Source organism: Camelus dromedarius, chromosome 11 (genome assembly GCF_036321535.1).
Source record: "Camelus dromedarius isolate mCamDro1 chromosome 11, mCamDro1.pat, whole genome shotgun sequence".
NCBI classification, from domain to species: Eukaryota; Metazoa; Chordata; class Mammalia; order Artiodactyla; family Camelidae; genus Camelus; species Camelus dromedarius.
The window spans coordinates 8102001-8127731 of NC_087446.1; the positions used below are offsets into that span (position 1 = coordinate 8102001).

General features: G+C 55.6%; 1 protein-coding gene and 1 long non-coding RNA gene across 3 annotated transcripts in view; one reads left to right on the forward strand and one right to left on the reverse strand.

Moving 5' to 3' along the window:
- The window catches only part of LOC135322512 (uncharacterized), a 35952-nt gene extending 31282 nt beyond the window's left edge, over window positions 1-4670 (reverse strand). The window contains exon 1 of the long non-coding RNA XR_010383103.1: window positions 4504-4670. This is a non-coding gene — a long non-coding RNA (uncharacterized LOC135322512). The remainder of the gene's footprint in view (window positions 1-4503) is intronic.
- Window positions 2308-21939, forward strand: PDGFB (platelet derived growth factor subunit B). Of its 2 annotated transcripts, none has more exons than XM_031463298.2 (7): window positions 2308-3015; window positions 10901-10997; window positions 13238-13327; window positions 14570-14775; window positions 16164-16305; window positions 19816-19965; window positions 20458-21939. In XM_031463298.2, exons 1-6 carry the CDS (start codon window positions 2953-2955, stop codon window positions 19938-19940), a joined length of 723 nt encoding a protein of 240 aa, XP_031319158.1. In that variant the 5' UTR covers window positions 2308-2952; the 3' UTR covers window positions 19941-19965; window positions 20458-21939. The 2 variants fall into 2 exon arrangements, with proteins under 2 accessions (XP_031319158.1, XP_031319157.1); XM_031463297.2 differs by having other exon boundaries at window positions 2309-3015; window positions 20309-21939.
- Window positions 21940-25731: the final 3792 nt, after the last annotated feature.

A 25731-nucleotide genomic window follows, 5' to 3' on the forward strand; every position in this document is an offset into this window, starting at 1 on the left:
CCAACCATAAGTTCACCTCAATAATAACAGCAGCCATTGTCAATTATAAAGAAGGATTCAGAGGGTCAAGGTCAAAATCACCCAGCTGTCCAGTGGAGCACAGTTTTAGCTCTAAGTCCCTATGCTTCAAATCTAGTGTTTGGAGATTACCTTCCCATCTCTCCCCACCCCATCTCCCTTGTCACCCTATCTCCTAATTTTTCTGCTTATGCATCTGTCTATCCTTCCTCATGGGGGCTCCTCCAAAGCAGTATCAACATTATGCCATCTCCCCGGTGCCTGAAACAGTGCCTGGCCACCAGGGAACACTCGAAAGCCGTAGCAAAGAAACGATGCACTCTGGGTGCCAGGCATCCCACTCTGTGCTTCCACGTGGATTATTTTATCTGAGCCTCCAGACCACTCTATGAAGTAGGTACAAATTCTTCTACAACTGGATTGAAATAGAATAAAGCACTTACCAGTCTAGATACATGTGTCTAGCCTGAACCCATCATCACCAGCAAGGATGACAAACATTTCCATCACCCCTAAAAATCCCCCATGTCCCTTTGAAATCACTCCCTCCCTTCAATTATAGATTTATCTTGTATGTAAGGAAGGAAATCAAGTTACTGAGAAGTTAAACTTCCTAGAGATGCTTGGCCAGCAAGTGGTCACACCAGTATTTGAACCAAGGTGACCTGCCCCTGACCTGTCTCTTGGCCACTGTGCCACACTGCCTAGGCAGTAATGAACAGACGGTGGTGTGTGTGGCTGTTTGTAGAGGGGCCCTCCTGGGAAGTCCTTCCTCCTCCTCAGCACCCCTACCTATTCAGGCCCTAGAAGATGATTTATGAAGAGATGATGAGTGCACCTATCTCAGTGACTAAGAGTGTGTGCACTTGTGAGGAGCAGACTGCCTCTCCATAGGGATGTGTGGGTGCAAAGGGCAGACAACAGAGACAGCACAAGGGGACCAGATAAAGGTGTCCTCGAGCCAGGAGCTGGGCGATAAAGGGAGCCTGCGTGTCCTGTATGGGTGCTGGGCTCAGTGTGCAAGCGTGTGACTCTGTGACTGTGACCGTGTGACTGCTGAAGGCAGGGACATAGCAGCTCCCAGAGCTGGGGGGCTGAAGGTGTTAACTGTGTGAATGCTGGCGTGGATAGGGTCCTGGGCCGCCAGCCTGTGGGCTGAAGGAGGCAGTAAACATCAGGGTGACTGGAGGACCATGATGGCGGCCCTGCAAGGATGCTGCAGGGTTGTGGGGGGTGGGGGCTGTGTGACTTTGCAGTTCAACAAATTCAAATTCAGCCAATGCCGGCAGCGCCTGTTGTGTGCCAGGCAACCGGCGAGGAGGAGGAGATGTGCACCCAGCTTTCAGCTGAATGGTACTGGCTGCAGGGTTTGTGTGATCACCTTGTGGCTGGTTTGGGGCTGGGTGCTTTTTGCCCTTTCTGGCATTAAGGCCACACAATAACTCTACCCCACTTTGAGGTGAGATGGAGGAGCACAGAAAGGAAGTGACTTGCCCAAGGTGACCCAGCTACTCAGCACCAGGGCAGGCTCTGCAGAGCCTGAGTCCTTCACCTGAATACCTGTGACAGGGTGCAAATGTCTGGTCCTGAAGGTGCTGGGCTTGGACTCCTGCAAGCTGGGGGCCTTGGAGACACTCCCCCTACCCTGCCAACCACGTGGGCTAGAAACAAGGCCATGGTCACTGTGTTGAGGGGCCCAGCAGTTGGCTGCCCTTAGTTCTTCCTTCCCAGCGGCCAGATTCCTGGCAGAGGGGCTGCTCAGCTTTTGGAGACCCCTAAGCGCCCCATCCTTGCCTCAGGCCCTCCCGGAGCTCCCGCCCCTCTACCCCCCCTCCTGGCGCTGACTCTCGGCCAGAAGAGGAAAGGCTGTCTCCACCCACCTCTCGCACTCTCCCTTCTCCTTTATAAAGGCCGGAACAGCTGAAAGGGTGGCAACTTCTCCTCCTGCCGCCGGGAGCAGCCCGCCTGCCTCCCTGTGCGCCCGCAGCCTCCCCCGCTGCTTCCCTGAGGGCTCCCCTCTGGCCGCCAGCGCCCATCTTTCATTCCCGAGATAGAGATATTTTGCGCGCACACATATACACACGCGCGCAAAAAGGGGGAAAAAAGCCCACCCTCCAGCCTCGTTGCAAAGAGAAAACCGGAGCAGCCGCAGCTCGCAGCCCGCAGAGGACGCCCTGAGCGGCAAGCAGGCGGGCAGACGAACAGACCGACTCGCGCCGCGTCCACCTGTCTGCCGGGCCCGGCCCAGCGCGCAACGGACACGCCGCGCGCGCGGAGCAGCCGTGCCCGCCGCCCGGGCTCCGCGCCAGGGCGCACACGCTCCGGGCCCCCCACCCGGCCCGGGCGGGAGTTTGCACCTCTCCCTGTCCGGGTACTCGAGCCGCCGCTGCAAAGCCAACTTTGGAAAAAGTTTTTTGGGGGAGTCTTTGGCTTTGAGGTGCCCAGCTCCGCGCTTTCCGACTTCGGGAGCCTTTCCAGAAAATGTTGCAAAAAAGCTAAGTCGTTGGGCAGAGGAAAACGCCTTTAGCTGGAGAGTGAAGACGAACCATCGACTGCCGTGCTCTTTTTCCTCCTGGAGGTTGGAGTCCCCTGGGCGCCCCCACACGGCTAGACGCCTCGGCTGGTTCGCGACGCAGCCCCCCGGCCGTGGATGCTCGCACGGGCTCGGGATCCGCCCAGGTAGCGGCCTCGGACTCTGGTCCCGCTCCCAGGCCCTCCCCAACCCCCCAACGACGGAGCCCGGGCCGGGGGCGGCGGCGCCCGGGGGCCATGCGGGTGAGCCGCGGCGGCGGCTGCAGCGGCCTGAGCGCCTGATCGCCGCAGACCCGAGCAGAGCCCACCTCCCTTCCCAACCCCCGCCCCTCACCCTGGCCGCGGGGGCGGCGCGCTCGGTCCACGCGTCCGGGGCCCCGCGGGGCCGGGCCCGGAGTCGGCATGAATCGCTGCTGGGCGCTCTTCCTGTCTCTTTGCTGCTACCTGCGTCTGGTCAGCGCCGAGGTAAGTTGCGACGGCAGCTGGGGCTGTTTCGCTTCATTCATTACCCCTACCTCTACCCTCTGATCGCCCCCTCTTCTCGCTGCAGTGAACTTTGGATCCATGCAGCCCCTGGGCCTCGCGCAAGGCGCTAGGTAACCTACAAGGGCTGGGACGCGAGGTCCGGGAGGTGCCAGGCTCTAAGGGGAGCGGGCAACGGTGGCTTTCTTTCCTGCGGTGCGATCCCAAATCTTCCAGCTTTTAAGCGTCAGGGGTGGGTGTGCGTGGTCCTGTTTCCTACCCCTCAGGAACCCGAGAATAAGCCCCCTTCCTGCCAAAGGGAGAGGGTGGGGTGGTGCCAAGGCAGCAGGCAGCGCGTCCTCCCCAGCCCACTTCGGTGCAGCTTAGGTCCTGTCCAGGACCCGGCTTGCATGGGAGATGCGAGCTCGCGCACCAGTGGCAGCCACGCCAATCTTGGGCGGGGGTTTGCGTCCCACTCTGGCCCCCACTCCGGGTCGGGGTGTGTGTCCTCGGACCAGTGCAGGTCTTGCCCGGCCCCAGAGTGCGGTGCAGGAGCAGCTTGTGTCTTGGGCGCGGTGGGTGCCGAGAGAGATTTTGGGCACTTGGAATTAGGGGAGGAGTAGGGGCTCTTAGGGAATACAGCCCCCGGGGCGGTGTGTGCCTGAGGTCGCGCCATACCTGCGCCCGCGCCCTGCGAGAAGACTCACCCCTCTCCCCCGCTTGCAGGGTGCGGAGCGCGCCGCCTGTAAAAGCATAGCAGCAAGGGAGGTGGAGTATAAAAACGTCTGCGGGAGCTATCAGGTCGGATGAATGCCCCGCACCCCTCCCCGCCTCACGTAGCAGTGAGTTGGCAAGTCTGCCCGGAATCCAGGTGGGAAAGGGGGCGGGGCAGGGAGGAGGCGCGAGGTGCTGGGGAGAAGAGGGCAGCCGGGAGCCGGCGTGCCTGGGTCCCGTCCCGCCTCCGCTCGGCCGCAGCCGGGAGCCCGCATCTCGCCCGCTCCCGGGGAGGGCGGGCACCTCTTGGCCTCCAAAGAGGCGCAGAAAGGAGGCGGCGGCGGCGAAGGGGTTAAAGTGAAAAGCTCCGAGGCCGCGGCCGGGCCTTGGGCCGCCGCCAGCGCAGGTTGTTTTGACCACGGAGGAGCCGTCGCCGTCTCCTTTTGTTCTCGGGGCTCCTCGAGGGCCGCCGGCCGCCCGCCCTGGGGCCCCGCCCTTCCGCGGCCAGCCCCTGCGGCCAGCACCCGGGAGGGAGGACGCGGGGCTCGGCCTGGCCCCCTGCAGGCCCCTCCCGACGTCCCCTCCTCTTTGCTCCCGCAGCCCCCCGGGCCGCGGCCAGCTGTTGGGGAGGGGGGCGCCGGCCGGCCCCAGCTGCCGTCTTTCCTCGCCGCGGGGCCTGGGGGCTGGGCCCGGTGCCAGGGCGTCCTGGGAACGGCGGCGCCCCCGCCGCTGCTCTCCGCAGCCCACCCCGCCCGGCCCCCCGACTCGCTCACTCACCCCACGCATGCACACTCTTGGCCGGAGGCGATGCTGCGCTCCGGCGGGCGGGCGGGTGCGCAGAGCAACGGGCACGCATTACCACGGCCGGGTCGCGCGCCCGCCGCCGCCACGCCCGTGCACACGCGGGGCACACGCGCGCGCACCCCATACACACACACGCACGCACGGCCCCCGAACACGCATCTTGAGCACACGTGCGCGCACACCCACGCACGCGTACAGGCACGCACGGCCGCTACACCCTCTGCACCAGGTGCCCACCCCCGAGCAACAGGTGGGCCCACCGTGGTTCCAGGAATCTCATTACCTCTGGAGCGATCCCATTTCCTTCCTGGGCCCTATGAGGGAGAGGAAACAGGGACCCTTATATCAGGTCCCAGGTCCACAGCACCCACTTGGTTTTTGCCTAATTAGATCAGCTCCATGTCTCTCAAGCATTACCCCTCTGTGATTGCTTTTTTTAAGCCATGCTCATGTGGCTGAAAATGGTGTTGATGTGACTGGGGTCGCTGTGATGTCCCGAGCATTTATCCCCTCAAGTAAGTCCTTCTTTAAATCTCCAAGACTGGAGGCCCTGAACGCCTGAGGGGGTTCCCACCCCTGACTGTTCTTTTTTGTGGAGCCCAGCATGCTCTGGAGAGGCTGGATGACAGCTGCATAAGGCTTTCCCAGGCCTGCCCTCACCGTTTCCAGCTTCATCCAGCACCTCCTCCTCTTTTTCCACAGGTCCATGGGTTTGGTGGGGTGGCTATGGTACAGAAGGTGGTGCCTTTCTCCTCACTTTAATCACAGCATCCTTAAACACATGGCCTTCAGGAACCCACAGTTGTGTAGTGCTTTGCAGTTTACAAAGCACTTTCCTGCAGAGCCTGAGTAAGCTTCAGGAGGCGAGAACTAAGGGGAATACCTGTCGACATGGGGGCCAGTCCAGGAAGGCTTGCTGGTGGAGGTGGCCTTCGTCAGGTCCCCTCCATGCTTGGACTGAGCCTCAGGTAGAGGCCTCAGCAGCTGGGAAGAAGGGCTGGGGAGCTCTGAGGTAGGTCCTGGCTTAGGGTTGGCCATGAGGGCCCATCTCCATCAGCTGAGCTGGCTTCCGGGAGGGTGACTCCCATTGTCATGTGATGCCTCTGGCCTCAGCACCCTTCTACTGAGAAGGAGTGAAGGAGCCCATAGTCCTTAGCACCCAGCTTCTTTCTGGTTTGCTAATGGCCTTAGGGAGTGAGAGACTGACTTGCTGGGATCTCCAGGCCCTAGAAATGTCTTAGGATCAAACAGAATTTGGAGGCTCTGGTGAAAGACCTCGGAACAGTGTGTGTGTGCATGTGTGTGTGTGTGTGTGTGTGTGTGTGTGTGTGTGTGTGTGTGTCTGTGAGAAAGAGAGAGAGAGAGAGAAAGCTATTGGTTCAGTAGGAGTGGTAGAGAGGTGCTTGCCATGGGCCTCATAAGTCCCTCTCAAAGTCTTCCATCACCCGCCATGAAATGCCCCTCTAGCACCACAGTTTTCATTTTCTGAGTTATTTAGTTGTTTATGAGTTGTTTTTCCTCACTTGAGTGCAAACTCCACTAGAGAGCTTTTGTCTTGGTCACCACTGTCTACTCTGCTTCGAATGGTGCCTGTAATCTGTAAATATTTGTGAGAAGGACAGTGAATCCTGGAGGGTAGGGGTAGGGCTAGGGAAGGACCAGACACGTGTCCAGGGCTTGCTAAGTGCTTTACAGACATGGCCTCCTTCAGTCCTCACCCAGGGCAGCCCAGCAAGGCCACACTGCCCTCCAGCAGGCATTTTCATTTTGAGTGCCCCTGTTCCCCTCCACCCCTCCATCCTGAGAGAAAAGCATGTCTTTCTTCTCTATGTCTTGGGACTTTGACTGGACAGGGGAGAAGAAACAGAAGGAAAATTAGATTTCAAAGGTTCTGTGTGTCTTGAGCTGGGCCTCAGTTTCCACCACCTAACAAAACAAAATGAGAAGGTTGGGTTAGCTCAGAGTTCCCCCAGAGCAGCAGAATTACCTGGCCTCTTGAAAATGCAGATTCCTGGGGCCCACTCGGTGCTGGGAGTTGGGACTAAGGGTGGCAATGATTGCAGTGGGCTGCCAGTATTATAATTGCTGCACTGGCCCCTCTCTTCCTGGTCAAAAAATTTTTCTGCTCGAGGGAGAGATGGGAGTCCAGTGAGGGTCTGGGCTGACTGTAGCAGGGGTCGGGGAGTGGGGTGGGGTCCCAGGAGCAATAGGGCAGGGAGATGCTAGGTGGGAAAGGGTGGTTCTAAATGGCTTCTGTGGTCTGTCCAGAGAAGCCTTCTTCAAAGGGCTTGGCTTTGGCATTGAATCTAGATCAGGCCTGAGACTCTGAGGCAGGCGGGCGCTCCGAGGCCCTGTTGGCTTCTCCCTCTGCCCGCTGCTGACAACGCCCCTGATTGCTTGGGCCGACCCAGTGTCATCTCCGTCGGCGGAGCGGAACGGCAGGCGGGCTGGGGAGTGCGCGTCTGTGTGTGCACTGGGGCCCAGGCAGAGGGTGGGGTCCAGGTCCCTTTAATCTGCCAGCCTGGTTGGGAGCTGTAAGTCACCTGGCCTCAGCCAGCTCGTGCCCTTCCTACCTTCTGCAGCTGGCGTTGGGGGTGGAGTGGGGTGGGGACGAGGCTGTTTGCCTTGGCTCCCATGGCTGGCTGTGCCCCAGCTGCCTTCTGGCCACGCCCTTGCCCTGCCAGGAACCCCAGGCCTGAGATCTGGGACAGCTTCATCAGGGTGCCATGCCTCCATTGCTGTCACTGAGGGGAGCTGCCCGCCTACAGAGGCTTCTAGAACCTATGCCTGGGGAAACCCAGGCTCCACCGGCTTGCTCACCCTCCCACACCACGACCCCAAGCAGGTGCCCCTGTGAGTCTCCCCCAGGGCAGTGCATCCTGGAGCTGACCACAGACTGAATTTCCCCACCCCTCAGCCACCCCCGGCCCCGGAAAGGGACCACCCACCAGCCCACATGGCCCCAGGCAAGTGCCAGTGTGGGGCTCAGGTGCCATTTCCTGTGGCCCAGCACCGGGGATAATGCAAAGCCACATTCTCTCCTGTGGGCAGGCAGCTCACCACCCACCTACTGTCATCCTTAAAAATGTCCTGCACTGCTGGCCCTGCACAGGCATGCCCTCCAGGAGCCACACTGAAGGAATGGATGGTGACCACAGCGCAGCTCACTAACTATCATTTGCTGGCTGCTCTGCTAGGTGTGATTCCCCAATAACCACCCCCTCCATGAGGTGTTATTAGGCCCATTTAAAAGATAAAGAAGCTGAGGTTTTAGGTTGTTAAAGACTCCAAGAACCGAGGTTCCCCTGCAGCTGAAGCCCTTGCTTGTTTGTCTGGTGCAGAGTTTCTCCATCTCTGCGCTGGGGACATTTTGGGCCAGAGAATCCTTTATTGTGGAAGGCTGTCCTGTGCATACAAGGATGTTTTGCTGGCCTCCACCTACTAAGGCCTGTAGCACTCCTCTAGTTGTTACCACCAAAATGCCTCGAGACATGGCCAGTGTCCCCTGGGGGCCCATTCATCCGTGGTTGAGAACTTGAGAACCACTGCTTTATGACATCCACAGGGTGGGGAGCAGACAGGATCTGGGAGAGAGGGGCCTGCCCTGCCACTCGCTAGTCTTGTAGACCTGTAGCCATTTACTTGATTTTTCTAAGCCTCACTTCCTCATCTGGAAGATGGGAATAAAAACAGTACCAGGCTCTTGGGATCCATAGCATTTAGCTTGGTGCCTGGCACATAGCTAGCACTTCACAGAAGTTAGCTGTGGTGTTAGTATCAAACCCAGGGGCTCTCAGTGCATTCTGGGCATCCAGTGGTCAAATTACTAAAAACAGGTGCAGGACTGGTCTCTCTACTTAGAATAAAGTCCACTCTCTAGGAGACAATTTGCTTGGGGGTAGGAGAGAACATCCCAGGTGATCCTCCTGGTGGAGGAGGTGGGAAAATCATACAAGAGGGAACCCCAGGGAGAAGGGGAGAGTCCTTCTTCATGCATTTTACCAGTATTTTATAAGCACCTACTATGTGCTTCTTCCACCTCCCCAGTATCTCACCTGGCGTTTCCCCACCAGCCTGGGAGCTTCTGGGTTTGTTTCCATAAGACACCATCTCCTTTGCCTCATAGGCTAGGTCTGGGGCATCTGCAAGGCCTGAGTAGGGGGTCTGCCTACTCTGCCATGACTGGCTGCTGCAGCCATCTCTCCAGTGGGCAAGGAGGTCTTGGCATGAGCGCTATGTGCCATTTGGTACTGGACCTTCTGGCTGCTCTTAATTGAATCATTACCCCACAAGCAGCCTGGGAGACCTGACTGGGTACCCCATCCGTGGCTTTCCTCTGCTGTTTCTTCTGCCACCCCCTGGCAGAATTAGAATTGAATCAATTGTTTTCAGCCCCTTCAATTCACAAATGAGAGCCAGGACCAGAGAGGGGTGGTGACCAGCCTGAAGTCACAGGGAGGTTAGTAGCAGGATGAGGTGGATTCCAGCTCTCTGAACTACCAGATCTGGGGCAGATAAAACCCTCAGGGTGAGTGGCCTGCCTTGGGCTTCACTGAAGACCAGCTGCCTCCTTTCCATTCCATGGTTGGGTCTGGTGTTCACATTTGGTGACCACCAGAGGCGTGGCCTCTCTGAGGTTGGATGAGGTGGGGCACAGTGGAGAAGAGAGAGGAGAGTGAGGGGCCGCTGAGTCGACACCCCTCCTCCATCTCACACATGCAGCTCCTGGCTCCCCGGCTGTGCAGCCATGGACCCCAACTCCTAGCCAAGCTGACTACTAGACCCCCACCCTTCCCTCCCTCACACCTCCCGACAGAACTAGGCACCAGGCAGGATTATAAGCTCCACGTTCAAATGCAGAAACTGAGCTCAGGGGTCTCAAGAATTCATTGGAAAAGCAGTCACGGCCACTGTCCACCTTGGGTCTTCTGACTCCAGGCCAACTTGGGTGGACAGAGCTGCACATGGTAGGACCTCTGAAGGAGGTGTTGATAAGTGATGAGGAAACAGAACTTTGGGGGAGGCTAGAACCTGATCAGTCACCAGGCTCCCAGCAGACCTTTCAGGGAGCATCTCCCAGGGCTGGCCTTGAGGCAGGATAGTCTCTCTGACCCGTCAGTCAGGGAGAGGGCAGCATTCCTTCCTGGAGGCAGCCTGTGCTGAGCTGCTCAGCTCTCCAGGCAGTGGAATGTTCAGTGAACCAGCTAGAGCAGGAACACCTCCCCTCTTAGCCCAGGGAAACCGAGGCACAGAGTTGTGTAATCCACGGTCAGGCCGTAGTAAGTTGGGTCTGCGTGTGCCCTCGCCAGGGCTCCTTCCACAAGACACAGCCCTCCTCTGTGTGTGCGCGCGCGTGCGCGCGCGTGCACGCACGTGCGCGTGTCTACATGGGTGTGAGTCCGGACACGCAGCAGATCTTAGGCATTTTCTTTGCCCAGAGGCACTGATTGTTGGATTATGCTTTTCAGCCTCTCATCTGCCCTCACCTCTTTCTCAAGACCTTTGGCATCAGCCCCTCGGGTCTCCCCGGCCTGTGGGACGTGGCCGTGCCCTTCCTATTTGAGCTGCTCTCATGTTATTGTGGGACCTGTGATTTCCCTGGAGGAAGCCCGGCTCAGAATGGGGCCTGTTAAAGTGCTTATTAAGTTTCAAGTGTTTTTGGTAACAGGCCAGAGGGGCTCTAAAAATAGGGTTTGGTTGAGCATGGGGCATGGGTGAGCTTTCAGGTTTCCTGGCCATATCTGAGGATTCCCTTCTCTTCTCTTTGAGTGAGAGGCTAAGTAGATATCACTAGTGCACATGGCCTCCTGAGACCGACCTACTCCTCAAGCAGTTATTAAACACCTCGTGTACCCAGGAAGCTGGGAGTAAGGGTTCTGCCATCAGAAAGACCTGGGTCTGAATGCAGGTTCTGCTGATAAATCAGTTGTAGGACTCTGACCAAGGATGTCACCTATTTGAGCCTGTTTTTTTCATCTGTAAAATGGGGATAATTAGATCTCCCATGACAAATGCTGGCTGCCTTTAGCTGTCAGGTGTGGAGGGGAAGCAGACAGAAATCAGATTGTTGGAGCCTCCCAGAACCTGGGTCTGATGGGGAGACAGACACATACAGTCAAATCTAACTTAAAGCGAGCTGGGGTTCCTGTTAGGGGCTGAGGGGTGCAGATCTGAACTGGGTTTTAGGGGCTTGGGCAGGTTCTGGCCCCAGGCCTTTGTGCTCCTGCTCTCAGCCTGGCCGTCTGTTCGCCCATGGCCAAAGGTGCCCTGAGGGAACGTTCTATAGGACAAAGTGTGTATGTTTGGAAGAGAACCACAGCTGGAAAGCCCTTGCTGCCAGCTCACTTGGTCCCATATGTCTGCCTGGCAGGGGGACCCCATTCCCGAGGAGCTCTACGAGATGCTGAGTGACCACTCGATCCGCTCCTTTGATGACCTCCAGCGCCTGCTGCATGGAGACTCCGTAGGTAAATTGAATCCTCATCCGGTGCTCTGGCCCTCTGCCGAGTTCTGGGGAGCCGGGCGAGCAGGGCAAGGACATCCCCTCTTCCTTGACATCCAGAGAACCAGAGCCTGTGGCAGCTCATGGAGGGCTGAGCCACGCCCGTCCAAGGCAGGGCTGAGTAGGCGGGCGGGTTGCTACCTGGGACGTAGGGTGTGGCAGGAAAAGCTCCCACATGTGGCTCTGGCTTGCTGCAGAGGGTGGGGTACCGAGAGGAGGGGGCAGGGAGAAGGTGCCCAGGGCATCTGCTGAGTGTATATCCAGGTGTGGACTCAGCCAGGGTGGGTGGTGCCGGAGGAGCCATCTATCTCCCTGCCGCTCTGGCTGAGGGCCCAGTCTCCAAGGTCTCCCAGGGACACCTGGCCCGGACCAGTGGGCAGCCCTGCCCATGCCCGAGAATGCTCTCAGCGCATGGGCACGTGCTCGGTGGCACACACGTGGCGGGGCTGGTGGGATGGGTCGGGAATGTATTTATAAATGCTGTCTTCAGAGCAAATTCCATTCTATTCTAACCTCTGGCCTGTTCCCTGGAGCCCTGCTCGGCACCCCCCCCTGCACCCCCAGCTCTCCTTCCCTCTGGGGTTTTGTCTCTTTGTCACTTTGTAATCCTTGCCCAGACTGCTATCTACGGGGGACAGCATTTCCTGCCTTTGTTTCCTCTCCCCGTTGGGCCCCTGGCTCCCTCTCAAAAGCATTCCCGGGCCCTTTCAAACCTGCCTGTGCCGGGGGCTGGTGAGGCCAGCGGGAGGGGGCCCCAGCTGGGCCCACCTATTGTTCACCAGGCCCCCCACCCCACGTCTCCCACACCCCCAACCCCATGCCCGACTGGCCAGCCCTGGTCAACACAATGGGGCAACTTCCAAATTTAGCCTTTCTGCTGTTTCTTTCCAAGGCCCTTGGCCCCCACCCTCGGGCAGCCCCTACGCACCCCGGGTGGGGATCGGGGTCCAAGATGAGGTTTTCAATAGCGGGCCTGTTTCAAGGCAACCATGTGGCTATTTTTTTCTAATAAACTTAACCTTTCCACAAAGCACATCTTTTCCCCATCTCCTCCCCACGAGGGACATTCCAGAGATGGCAGAGAGAAAGGAAGGGAGTGAGAAGGACAGACAGACAGACTGGCTGACGTGGGAGCAGCAGGCTAGACGGAAAGGCACCAGTTATAGCACAGCCTCCTCCAAACAGGACCCCCTGGGAGTCTGCACGGATGAGCGGGAGCTTTGTCAATGGCAGAGTCAGCAGGCGGGGTACACAGCATGAGCCGCGAGGTGCCACGTGGAGTGGGCAGGACACCCTGTAGCTTCTATGCTGGCACTTCAGCCGTCAGAGAGACAGAAGGGTCTGCCCATGATGCAGTGTGGCTCCAAGTCCTCTCCCACCCTCACTTCCCGCAGCGGCTTCCGGCCGCCATCTAGAGAGAGGGATGTCTCTGAGGAGTGCTGATGACGCTGAGATGGATGAGGGCCGCCCAGGCTGGAGGAGGGAGCTGTGGTTTGTGAACTCAGGAATAAATGGACAACTTAGGGCAGACATGGGGCAAAAGGTTAGAGGGAGAGGGACAGAGACGGTGGAAGACTGGGGGCTAGAGAGAGACCCCCCCCAGCCCCCACCCAGCAGGCCTGGCTCCCCACCCCTCTCCCTGCCTTCAGCCCCCACCCCTTCCCTCTCCTTCTCTCCCTCTCTCCCGCCCAACTGGGCCATTGTCCGGGGCTCCAGAGGGGCTGTGTCCAGGGCACGCTGGTCCCCCCTGGGGATTCTGGGAATTTCTCCATTCAGCACTTCCTATGGGAACGCTGGGTGGAGGGGCACTGGAAACTGGCCTTCAGAGCTCTGGGTCCTCACCCTGCCCTGGAGGCCAAGGAGGGTTCTCTTATAGTAGCAAAGGGGATGGGCTATTTTTAACTCCATTGACATGGGTTCTGTCCAAATATGTGGCTGAAGGTCCCAGAGAGGGGCTGATGATAAGTCAGGGCTCCACCACCCTCTGAGCCCCGTGGCCACCCCAGCGTTTGCCTGGAGAGGCCACTCCTGGTAGCTAGGACCCTCGGGTTTACAGGGAGCAAAAGGGGAGACTATTTTCTGGAGTGGTGTGCCAGTGAAGGGTGAGAGGCAGTCCTCCTACCTGCCCCGGAGCCTGCTCAGAGCCCCCACCCCATGGTCTGGCCAGCCAGCAGTTATCAGAGCACGTCTGACCTCCTCTTACAGATGAAGACGGGGCTGAATTGGACCTGAATTTGACCCGGTCCCATTCTGGAGGCGAGCTGGAGAGCTTATCCCGAGGGAGAAGGAGCCTAGGTAAGGCTGAGGGTGACAACGGTGGCCCCTCAGAGGTGGGAGGCAGGGAGGGAGAATTGGGGATGCAGCCAGCCCGAGGCTGGAAGGCTGGCTGTTTTGTCACTTAGGACTGAATGGAGCTAAAAGACTGTAACGATCCTTAAATTACCCTCTATCAAGGAGTTGAGACACACTGTTTTCTGAATATAGTCCTTTAAAACCTCATTTGTTCATTAGTTTCACCTTGGAGGTAGATACTGTTAACCCCATTTTATAGTGTTGAAAACTGGGGCCCAGAGAGGGTGAAGAAGTAGCTGAGGTCACACAGCTAGCAGGTGGTGGGTTTGGGATCCCAAGTAGCTCTTCTCACTTGAACCGAGTGCCGTTGGCAGGCTGCCTATGTCTGCTGCTGCAAAGGGCTGTGCCTGGAACAGCAGGCGTGAAGCAAAGAAGGATAGAGATCACTGGGTCCCACAGAAGCCTTCCCAGGGAGGCAGGTGCCCACTCCAAGCCCCTCCTTCTCTCTGCCCACCTGCGGGGCCCAAAACACTGTGGACAGTGGCTGGGGGGCCTTCTACATAAGAGTCGAGTGGCCTGAGTTTCACTGCCCGCTCTGAATTTGGGCGGCTCATTTAGCTCTCGGAGCCTCAGTTTCTGTACATGTAAATAACGACAGATGACAATATCCCCAGCATTGACTGTGTGCCCGCTGTAGGCCAGGCTTCACTCACATTACTCCTTTGATAGGCAAGTGCAGTGTAGGCACTGTTATCCCATATCATAGGTGAGGAAACTGAGGCTTGAAAGAAGCAACAAGGTAAGAATAGATTACAGTGTAAACAGCAATGTGAGAGTGGCTACAAGATAATATACAAGTAAAGGCCACATGCTGGGCAAACCCATAAATGTGTGAAATCATAGAATAAAATGGCTGAGGGCTGGTGGAAGGAAACTGACATGTAAAACATGCCAGTGCTCTCAGAATGATCTCACTGATCCTTACAATGTTTCTTGGGTATAGATCTCTTCATTCCCATTTCACAAACTGGGAAACTTAGGCCTTAAGCCCATCAGCAACCTGCCCAAGTCCCATGGCTGGTAACAGCCAGGACTTGAACCCTCCACCCCCAGGTTGAAGGAGGTGAGAACAGGCCAGCCATTTCTAAGGGCAGGCAGTCCCAGAGTGGCTCCGCCCTGGGCTTTCCTGCCAGTGGGGGGTCTGGACAGGCCCACCTCCCTGACAGAGGTCCCCGCTCCCTCCAGGTTTCCCGACAGTCGCTGAGCCAGCCGTGATCGCTGAGTGCAAGACACGTACTGAGGTGTTCGAGATCTCCCGGCGCCTCATAGACCGCACCAACGCCAACTTCCTGGTGTGGCCACCCTGCGTGGAGGTGCAGCGCTGCTCCGGCTGCTGCAACAACCGCAACGTGCAGTGTCGCCCCACCCAGGTGCAGCTGCGGCCCGTCCAGGTGCGCAGGCCACAGCCAGCCCCGGGGATGGGGGTGCGGAACACGCTGACCAGGCTCCTGGCGGGTGAAAGGCCTTTCTTGCAGGCCCCAGGGCTCTGTCCAGACAGGGCCACTCGTGGGAAACTTCCTCCAGACGGGTGTGCGGAGGCCACCCATGGGTCCACCGAGGCCACCCAGGCTGCTGTGAACACGAGCCACAGACAGGCCCCCCGGGCAGGGCTGGGTGTGGGGCCAGATGTAAAGGATGCTGCCTCCTCCTTTATGGGGAATAAAATCCCCAAATATCCCTTGAATAGACTGGTTCACAAGTATATTGTACACTCGGAATGTTGTGGGCAGCTGCTCCAGTTCCCCCAAAGCTCTCCCCTATTCAGGGCTCTCATTCCACCCAGAAAAAGGCTCGGTTAGGTGCCCCAGCATCTCTAAGGCCCACTCATCTCCCTTTGACAAGTCATATCTTTAACAAGGAGGACAGAGACCCCCCCAACTAAGAGACGTTGCAGGAGCTGGGGCAGCCCCTAACAAAGAGTCAGAATGCTGAGTCCTGACCCTTTCTTGGAAAGGTTGGGTATACACTCTGACTCAAGGGAAATTTTAGAGTAGAGGCTGTCCTGGGGAGCTCCCTGTCTCACATGGGGCAGGGCAGGGCCAGAGAAGTCTCAGCTGTTTTCTGATTCATATGGAAAGGTTTCTGCACTCCTTGGGCCAGCCTTGCCCACACACCAGGTTAGGCTGGGCTGAGCAGCTGGGTGGTAGGCACACCTCCCCAAGGCTCAGGACTGGCTGGTGAACCCTACCTACCCTTGCCAAGTGCTCTGCCTCCTTCTCCACACTCCCCTCCCCTGTGGTCAGCTCTGGCCTGTCCTAGTGTCCGCCTTCCATCCCAGGCCTGGGCCCTGTGCCCAAGATTACTGATGTCACTCTCCACCCAGCACCCACTGTCATGGTATCTCCTGTCCCCAACACTGCCAGCTCTGTGGATGGACACCTGACAGCTGACCTGCCCCTTCCCGCCTCCCTCCTGGATAAAGCCTCCCCCCACTTCCTTCCAGACAACCATCTCCCCGCCTCTGCAGCAGCCCCTGACCTTGGCTGGCGCTCCAGGAATGAGGATACCACAGGCCCCATGCTCAACCCGGAAATGCCTTCCTCCCTCTCTGGGGGTTCCAACGGGGACTGCAGAGGCCAGGTCGGGAGGGCTTGTTTTGATGGAAAAGCTACGAGAAGGGCAGAGGGCAAGGTCCTGCAATTGTTTGGGCCAAAGTGTCTGCCCTGCACTCTCCAGGCTTTCGAGGAAAGATCCACAGGGGATGCTGCGGGGAGGAGCAGGCAGGTGGCTCCCTTGGCCCCTATCCCTGTGGTCTCACAGAATCACTTTGATCTTCCAGGTGAGAAAGATCGAGATCGTGCGGAAGAAGCCAACCTTTAAGAAGGCCACAGTGACCTTGGAGGACCACCTGGCGTGCAAGTGTGAGACGGTGGTGGCACGACCTGTGACCCGAAGCCCGGGAAGTTCCCAGGAGCAGCGAGGTAACTGCCCATCCAGGGCCTGACTCTAATTGCTCAGCCCTGCAGCCCCCTTCTCCAGTGGCAGCTGCCAGGGGCACATGGGGATCAGGCACGCCCCTGGTTACATTCACTTGAAGCTTTTCATATCACTGACAACAATCCAGATTCCTCCCCTACCTGTGAGGCCTTATGGGAGAAAGTAGCCCACCACCTCTCACCCAGTTGGCCCTCTGGCCTTGCTGCCAACTATTCCCCCTTACTTGTACCACCCCAGGAAGGTTGGCTTTTCTGAGTGGCCAAGTAGGTTTCTGCCTCAGGGCCTTTGCACATGTCACTCTGTCTGACATTCACTTCTCCTAGCTCTTCACAAGTCTCGCTCCTTCTCTTCACTTGAGTCTAAGGTCAGAAGTCACCTTCCTTCTTGAGATCTGCTGGCCACCCCACCCAGAGCAGCCACCATTCCAGCCTTGCTACCACAGCCCCCTACTTTGTTCAGTGGGTGTATGAAATGGTGGGAGGAGCCATGGCCTGGACCAGAGAACAAACACCTCACACATATTGTCTTCAGATATTTAACAACTTGTCCTGGGGATGAGAAATCACACTAATTCCTTGTAGCCTTGGTGGAAAAATTAGGACCAGTGGAGAAAAATCACCAGAGACAGACTGTAACTCCATACACACAAAAGCTGGTAATCAGTCAGGGGTCCAAGATGGAATTGTCTGTCTTACTAGGTGATGAGTTCCCCATTGCTGGAGCTATACAAGTAAAGGCTGGACAACCATGCAGCTGGGGTGTGACAGACACAGCTCAAACATCGGATGGATACATGAAACTGGAGTTTAGTTCCTATCCTTAGATTTCATGAATTCACAATTTCAGGGGCATAGTTTGACTTAAAAAGTGGAAAGGGACTGAAAAAAAAAATAATGTGGTCCAGTTGCCTCCTCTACATTTTACAGAGACAGTGCCTGAGGCCCAGACAGGCTGAGGACTTGCCCAAGGTCACACAGCCAGTTCCAGGCAGGGGCATAGCTAGAACCCAGGTATCCTGAAGGTCTACGCTTGGCTCTTACCTCACCCTGACAGCTATCACTGGCTCTTAAACTTGTCTCATCATTTTCTTTTTTTTTAAGATTTTAAAATCTTAGAGTTAGAATGGATGACGTGCAAGTCAGTCCTTCAGTGTTAATGACAGGGCTGCTGGAGCACAGAGAGGTTAAGGAACTTAATGAAGAGTGCACAGTGGCAAAGCCTAGCCCAGAACCCAGGTCTTGTAACATCTAGTTTGGGGTTCTTTTGACTGACTCCTGCTGCATTTTCTCCCTTGAATGTTTGCAGTAAGGATCAAATGAGAACCCTTAAGTTAAGAGGATTAAATGAGTATAAAAAAATCACACAAGTAACTGTTTTGATTAACTTTCTCTGGTTAGGGGACAGGACAATCTTGCTGTCATTTTTTCTTAACAAGCCTCCTGAAGGTAGGGCCATCTCTTAGCCTCTTCCTCCTGTTCTCAGAGTTGAGCTGAGGCCCAGTGCCTTGGGAAGACTGAGAATTTGACAGCTTCAAATCAATGTGTTGTAAATTATTTGTAGCATTAACATGGAGAATGATTTCTAGTCAGGAAAAATTACATCTTCTTTATGTTCAGAACGGGGTTCTTTTCCATGCCTTTGTTTCATGTGATTTTCTAAACCAGTTTCTTGGGCAGTGTGTTCAATCACTTGATATGTAGGCAGCAGAGTCTCGCCACTGTAGTTTCAGCATTTTGGCCCCGGATGCTGATTCTTCCGGCAGCTGTCTGCGGGCAGGGCTAAGGCTTGGGATGTGGCCCATGTGGTGGTCAGTGTCAGACCTCCTGGGCACAGAGCTCTGCTCCATATCACCTAAGAGCTAAGTGACAACCTTGAGCTTGCTCCAGCTCTGCCCAGCCCAGTGTCCTGCTGATGGCCCTGTTTCTGGAGCGGAAACTCTGGCCCTTCAGTGGCCCTCCTGGGTAGCCTCCCCTAAGGAGGAACTGAGACCTGCCTGAGTCCCTGTATTGCCTGTTTTCAGAGATGAGTGGCTGCCTAATGGGAGCTTGTGTCTGTGAGGTAGGAGGTCAGGTGCTGGCTCCAAAGAGCTGGGTGGGCCGGGGAGAACTCGGAAGGCTCCCAGGAAGAGGTGGGCCTTGAGCTTGGCAGACAAAACTTTCATTGCCAGGGTGTCTATCTGGGCACCCAGGAGGAAGAGAGACATAAGCACTAACCTTGACTGAGACTTGCAGGTGAAGAGATTTCCAGCCCAGTGGTTAAAAGCAAGGATTCGAGGAAGATCCCTGGGTTCAAATCCCAGTCTTTCTGTCTCAGTTTCCTCATCTGTTAAATGTACATACCTGTACCTGCTGTGAGGATAAACAAGCTTAGAACTTTGCCAGGTGTGTGCTAAGTGCTAGCTAAGGGTTTCTGGCTGTTTCCATGTATTATCTCCTAACACGGGAGCTGCTGTTCTCAGTTTTACAGATGTGGAAATTGAGGCACAGAGAGTGTACATGACTTTCCCCAAAGCATACAAGTAACACTTGGGAAAGCCCAGTGTGGATCCAGGTGGTCTGCCCACAGCCCGAGCTCTGGCCTGCCCCCCACTGTACTGCCTACAATCGGGGAAAGGGGTCAGGGACGGCCCAGGTCAGAGGCAGGGCATGTGGTTCCTCCAGAAGCCCAGTGGCTCCCTCCTCCTGTGATGAGAAAGGGCTGAGGTTGGTGGCAGGAAATCTCAATAGAGGGTCAAGCTGAGGGAATAAGAAATAAGTGAATAAGAGCAGCTGCTATCTGCGAATCATCTTTTCTCTGAACGTAGTGGCTTAAGACAATAGCCATTTTCTATTCTCCCCCCCATTGTGAGTTGACTGGGCTCAGCTGGGCGATCCTACTCTTCCGTTATCTGGCGGCTGCACTGGGACAGCTGGGCCTCTATCCCTGTCCCTGTGGTTTGCAGCCTCCCCTGCAGGGGAACCAGACTTCTTAAGTGGCATCACAGGGCTCCCCAAAGTGCAAAGTTGGGAACTGCCAGGCCTTCTTAAGTCTTATGCCTGGAACTAGCCAGCATCAGTCTGCCTCCTAATATTGGTTAACAGATCCAAGTCCAGGCCAGGTTCAAGGGGTGTAGAAATAAGGGGCATAGCAGTGGGGTAATGACGAGGAGCTTGAAGCCATAGTTCACCTGCCCCCGCTCCGTCTCTGCCAGCATACCGTCAGCTATTCCTTCCACCAGTCCTATGAGGCAGGCAATCTTATTATCCCATCTCACAGGTGGGAAAAGAGACACAGAATGGTTCAGTAATTGTCCCTAAGGTACAGCTGATGAGCGGTGGAGCTGGGATTCAAACCCGGGAGGTCTGGCCCCAGCCTCCCCTCCCACCCCTCTCTCAGCCCAGAGGATCTGGGGAGGTCTGTGGCAGGGCTTGATCAAAAGGGATAGATTCCTCTGCTTCCTCCTCGTCACCCGTGCTCTTCCTCCTGCTAACAAGACCTTTCTTTCTCTCTTGCAGCCAAGACACCCCAAACTCGGGTGACCATTCGGACGGTGCGAGTCCGCCGGCCCCCTAAGGGGAAGCACCGGAAGTTCAAGCACGCACATGACAAGAAGGCACTGAAGGAGACCCTCGGAGCCTAGGGGCATCGCAGGAGAGTGCGGGCAGGTGAGGGCCAGGTGGGGAAACTGAGGCCCAGCACTGCATTTCCTTCTCCCTGGCCTGTGGCTTGGGCTGAGGAAAGGGTTGGGGTAGAGGCATTTTCCTATACAAAGTCCAGGCTTGAAGCCTTGATCCCCTCTTCCTAGTTATCAATGGGGATAACCATGGGGACCCCAGCCCAGCTGTGTGCCAGCATACCCTAAGGGAATGGGAGGTCTAAACCTCAAATCTCCCAGCACTGCTGGAAATCGGGGACAGCTGGTCGACCCTGGCAAGGTGGGGCGTGTGAGCGTGGGATGGAGCCCCTGGGCTGTCTCTGACCCACTGTGTCCCTCTGCTTGGCCTGCAGGGTTATTTAATATGGTATTTGCTGTATTGCCCCCATGGGGTCCTTGGAGTGATAATATTGTTCCCTTCATCCGTCTGTCTCGATGCCTGATTCGGACGGCCAATGGTGCTTCCCTCACCCCTCCACGTGTCCGTCCACCCTTCCACCAGCGGGTCTTCCCTCAGCGGCCTCCAGCATCTTGCCCAAAAGCCCAAGAAGGAAATGAAGGACCTGGACTCCATTGCTGTTTTCCTCTTCTGACCTGGAAGAAATGGGATAAGAGTGCAAGAGAGACTGATGGGGTCGCTGTTGGTTGGGGGAAAGGGGCTTCCTTCGCCCGCGCTGTGGACTGGCCCGAAACTCTGCATGTGGGCCTGAGGGCCTCTCAGCATGGCCTGCCTGGTCCCTGGACCTTCAGGTAGCTCTGCAGGGAGCACTCCCAGGCAGGCCGGGGTACTCCTGTGGCTGAGACTATGTGGGGGAGCAGAGACTGGAGAAACCCCCTCCTGCAGTGCCCAGGCCTGGTCAGCTCTCCTTGGTCATCTCTGCTCACAGTGGCTTCTTTTCATTTTATATATTTGAATTCTTTGAAGATGTGGACTCTTCTGGGTGGGTGTGGCCAGAGCACCAGGCAGCCAAGTGCCCTCTCAGATGGGTTAGAGATGAAGTTTGTTCTGGAGGTGGTTGTAGATGGTGACCTGGGCATCCACTGCCTCCTGCCACTCCCCCCTTCACTTTTTCCTCTGTTTCATCTCTCTACCTCCACCCTATGTTTCCTCCTGTCCTGGCCCTACAGTCTGCTCCACCCAGGGGCTCTTGGACCCCTGATTGAAGCCTCAGATAATCCCAGTCACTATTCTGTAGGACAGAAGACCAGCAACCAGGGCAGCAGGGGGCCTGCCCATCAGATCCCAGCCCAGCCAAGACTGCCATGTAAGGATGTACAGGGTGTGCACTGCACAACGGCACTGCATGCAGGGATCACAGTTCACACACACCATAGATGTGGCCAATTTGTATATTTATTATGACAATTTTCTGGCATATGAAGGTTAAGTGTCTTGAGGAAAGAGATCCTTTTCCTAATTGACACAAAGGCTCTGTGTGGACTGGCTGGGCCTCTGACCCAACCCAGGACTTGGAGAGGTTGGACAGGAGTGAGCCCTTGGTGGGGGGCAGGGAGACAATACTTGTCCACGTGGCCTCCATTTCCCCAAGTCCTCAGCTCAGGCAGTCTCCCTTCCAGACAGGTGCGGAAAAACCCAAGAGAAAGTCTTCAAGGGAGAGAGCAGCCCTTGCCCCGCCCCTGCGTGCTTCCCCCATCTTAGATCCTTTTGAGTTCCATCTCTGGTGGCTCCTCCCAGGAAACCAGCTCTTGGGCTGGGAGTCAGGGAGAAAAGGGAAAAGATCCCCAGGGCCCCCTAGGGGTGGGGTCTGAGCTCCCACCTCCCTTTCCACCTTCTACTGCACTTTCCCCCCTCCCCCTCTCCAAAATCTGCTTCCTTCTGTTTGTAAAGTTGGTGATTATATTTTTGGGGGCTTTCCTTTTATTTTTTAAATGTAAAATTTATTTATATTCCGTATTTAAAGTTGTAAAAAAAATAACCACAAAACAAAACCAAATGAATCCGCCGGAGATCTGTCTGTTGGCACTGCTGTGACAATTACCCTTTCCGCGTTGGCAGGATTTGCCGACAGCTTGCAACGTGTTCCTCTCGCCCTAGGAGGCTCAGGCTCACACTCACGCACGCACACACGCACGCACACTCACACATGCGTGCGCACACGCCAGCCCACTGCTCTGAGGGAGGCCTCTGTCGGGGAGAGCCACACGGCCCACTCTGTCGGTCTTGGTCCTGCTGCAGCTCCGGATACCTGGACCCCACGTCCCAGCCCTGTGCCTGTCACTGGCAGGGACAAGGGATGGGTCTCTAACTTGAGAGTCTCCACAAGTGAAATGAATCCTCAGCATTGTGGGGTGGGACTGGCTGTGGGGAGGGGATACCCAATGTGGGGAAGGCTGGAGGGGTCCCAGAGGGGCTGTGGGGTTAAGAAGAACACAGCTGAAAGTTGGAGCTAGGGTCTGATCTTGGCTCAGCCCTTAGAGAGCTGTGTGGCCTTGGGAAAGTCACAGCCCCTCTCTGGCCAGTACCTCATCTGAAACACAAGAAAATGACCAGGAGACCTGTGGTCGACAAGGTCCAGCTGTGGGGTTCTGTGCTTTCCCTCATCCACAAAGACTTGGGTCCCCTCCCATTAAAAAGATGCTAAATGTGTTCTGGGTCTTAAGTGCAGGCAGATTGGAGCTGATGGGGAAACCTAGGAGTGGAGAATCTGACTCATCATAAGGACAAACTAAAACAGCAGAACTCTGCCCCAAAGCCCCCCTCTTTACCTGCTATATTTATCTCTGTAAGACAGATCCTCTTTTGGCTCACTCTACATATATATTTGACCCTTGAACAACACGGGGCTTAATCCACATATAATTTTTAGTCCGCCCTCCCTGCCTGTCTTTCATCTGCAGCTCCTCCTCTGTGGATTCAACCAACCATGGACTATGTGGTACTGCAGGATTTAGTATTGAAAAATATCCGTGTATAAGTGGACTCGCATAGTTCAAACCCAAGTTGTTCAAGGGTCAACTGCACACATTTCCTTGACTCCTCTCCGCCCCCCACTTAGAGTTATTTTGTTCACTTTTCTGTCCCCAGAGCCCAAAAAGGGTGTCTGGTATATAGTCGGTGCTCAAAAGACACCCGCTGAATGAATGAATGTAAAATGTTACTGGAGCCATCCAGTACGTCTGCCCCCAAGTCACAGCTTGCCTGGCTGTTCTTCATCACACATGCTATGGTGTTGCAGGGAAATTGCACACTCTGAGGGTGTCACTAACTCCAGATAAGGTATTTCAACTTCTTAGCCAGCTCCATGCTCAGCACTGCATCTTCTTTAATTGGAAGATCCTTGAGAGATGGGGGCATGTCAAATCCACCTTCTAAACTATCCAGCCATCATCTCTCTTCATAGCTACATCTCTCTCTCTCCATCCATCCATCCATCTACCTACCCACCCACCCACCCTTCCATCCACCTACCTATCCACTCATCCATCCATCCACTTACCCATCCATCTATCCATCCAGCCACCCACCCGTCCAGCCATCTCCCTCCTTCCTCCCTTCTCTATCACTTTAATCATGTTCCAAGCTCTGTACTTGCCACTTCATTTTATTAGCTTCTGAGGAGTGTGGTGCCTGTGAAGGGAACAGAGATTTAGCACGGAACACAGCCAGCCCCATCGCAGCAACGCTAACCCCCCTGCATGGCTTTATGGAGCAGCTGCATAGGTTAGAGACACGAGGGCCAAGCGCAGCTCTAGGCATGGACTTCATCTCGGTCAATGGCAGGGGTGTTATTTTTTAACTCTCAGCACCCAGCAAATGGCTGCTCAGACTCCACTGTGGTGGAGTAAAGAGAAAAAAAAAAAAAAAAAGAATGAACACAAAATCACAGAAGGATTAAAAGTTCCGCTGCAGCCAGTGTGTACATTTATATTCCAGGCACTGTTCCATTATTCTACTCAATTAACCCCATAATCCTTTCAGGCGGATATTATTGTCCTTGTGTCACAGATGAGGAAACAAGGACTCAGCGAGGTTCAGCCCTCCCTCCCTCCTGGTCCCCAGGGCATAATTCTCCCATAAATAGCCACAGTCCCCTTGGGGGGATGTTGAGACTCATGGGGCGGACTTGCAACGTAATGTCAGGACCTTGTCTCCCTTAGGGAGCTCTGGTCTGCAAACGGACTCGAGTCTGGGATGCAGGAGGGACCACATGTCTCTGTCTAACCCATTCACATTGTCTCCTGTCAAGTCAGACGTCTGTTTACCAGACCCAGATCATTCTGGTTATAAAAGCCTTAGGTCCTTGAGGGTCGCTGATCTGTTTTTGCCCTGGGGACTTTGTGGTCATTAGCCCCACCAGTCCCCCGCTGGTCAGACCACCTGGTCCCGCTGCTGTTACGGTAATGTGGCCATTCCGCCCCTGCCAGTCATTGCCGCCATGTCCTCGGCCCTCCCAGGGGCTTGACTCGCTCCCAACCCAGGAATCAGGAGTTGGACCACTGGCAGGACTCCCTGCCTGGACACTGAGGCCTTTGAAGACTGTTGGGCTGCCTCAGCTTCGCGGTTCTCACCGTCTTGGTGAAGGCAAGATGGTGTTTTGGGGTGGTGCTTAGGTGCGGTGGGTCACCCATGGTTAATTCATACAACTCTGTATCTCATCTGGGGACAATTGTGTCATCCCTGCTTCAGTGAGCGTGGGCCACCGCTGAGTCAGGCTTCAGCATACCTGCCAACCAACACACCAGCCCCGGAAACAATTAGAGCCACCCCAGCTGATGAGGCTGGCACCCCTAATCCAGAACTGCCGTGTGACCCAGCTGGATTAAGTTCAGCTCAATTGGTTCTCTCACATGTTGCCTCCAGAGTTTTGATAATATGAAACAGCAAAGTTTTGCCCAGATTTTGATTTGGGGTTGACATTCAATCCTGCCCCATCCCACTGGCCATCTGGAGACCCAAATGTGCTCTGAAGACACTGAGGGATGGTGGGACGTGGAGGACCCATTAAAGGGGCCCTGGGCAGGGCCAGCATCACCAGACAGTGTGGAGAAGCTGCTTCAGCCTGCTCAGTGAATATCGGGGTTCAGCTTCATCCCATACCCTCCCACGTGGCTCCATGCAAAGGCTGAGCTCACTCCTTCCCAATCAATGGTGCAGCGTCCACAGAGCAGAGCTGGTGAAGCCATGGCATCAGCTAATGATGTAACTGGCCATTCTGCAAGCACAAATTTTGAGTTTAATTCTTTCTATCCCAGCCTTATGGCTGCAAGAATTAAGAGGTACTTTTAGCACAGAGGTCCTCTGGTTTTGATCTGGGTCTTGAGCCAAGAATTTAGGATTTGGGAAATTGTCTTCTGTTTCTTCAACTGTAGCACTGTCGGAACCAGCAGCTCAGACCCGCAATCTATTTCCCCATTCCTTTCATTCTCTTCTAAGGCAATGGAGTCTCAGTCTCAAAACCTTGCCCTCAGCGGGCTCTTCATTCCACGTGATTCCAGGTGGCGAACTGGAATTCCCATTTCCCTCTGCATGCCGTAGGATTCCAGATCTGATCCCTTGTTATGCTCTGAATTTTTACTGTCTCCAGTCCCAAGTGGTCCAGATAACCCATCTCAGCTTCTCTGAATATCCTCCAACATCCATTGCCTGTAACCCCTCCTGGCACTAATTTCTATATAAGGCAGCATTCTTAGTTGGGGGCAATAGAAACCGACTCAGTTTAACTTAAGCAGAAAAGGATGATCAAAGAAAGATATTCAAAAGGATATTCAAAGAATGTTGGATGACTCATGACCATGAGTGAGCTGGAGACCTGGG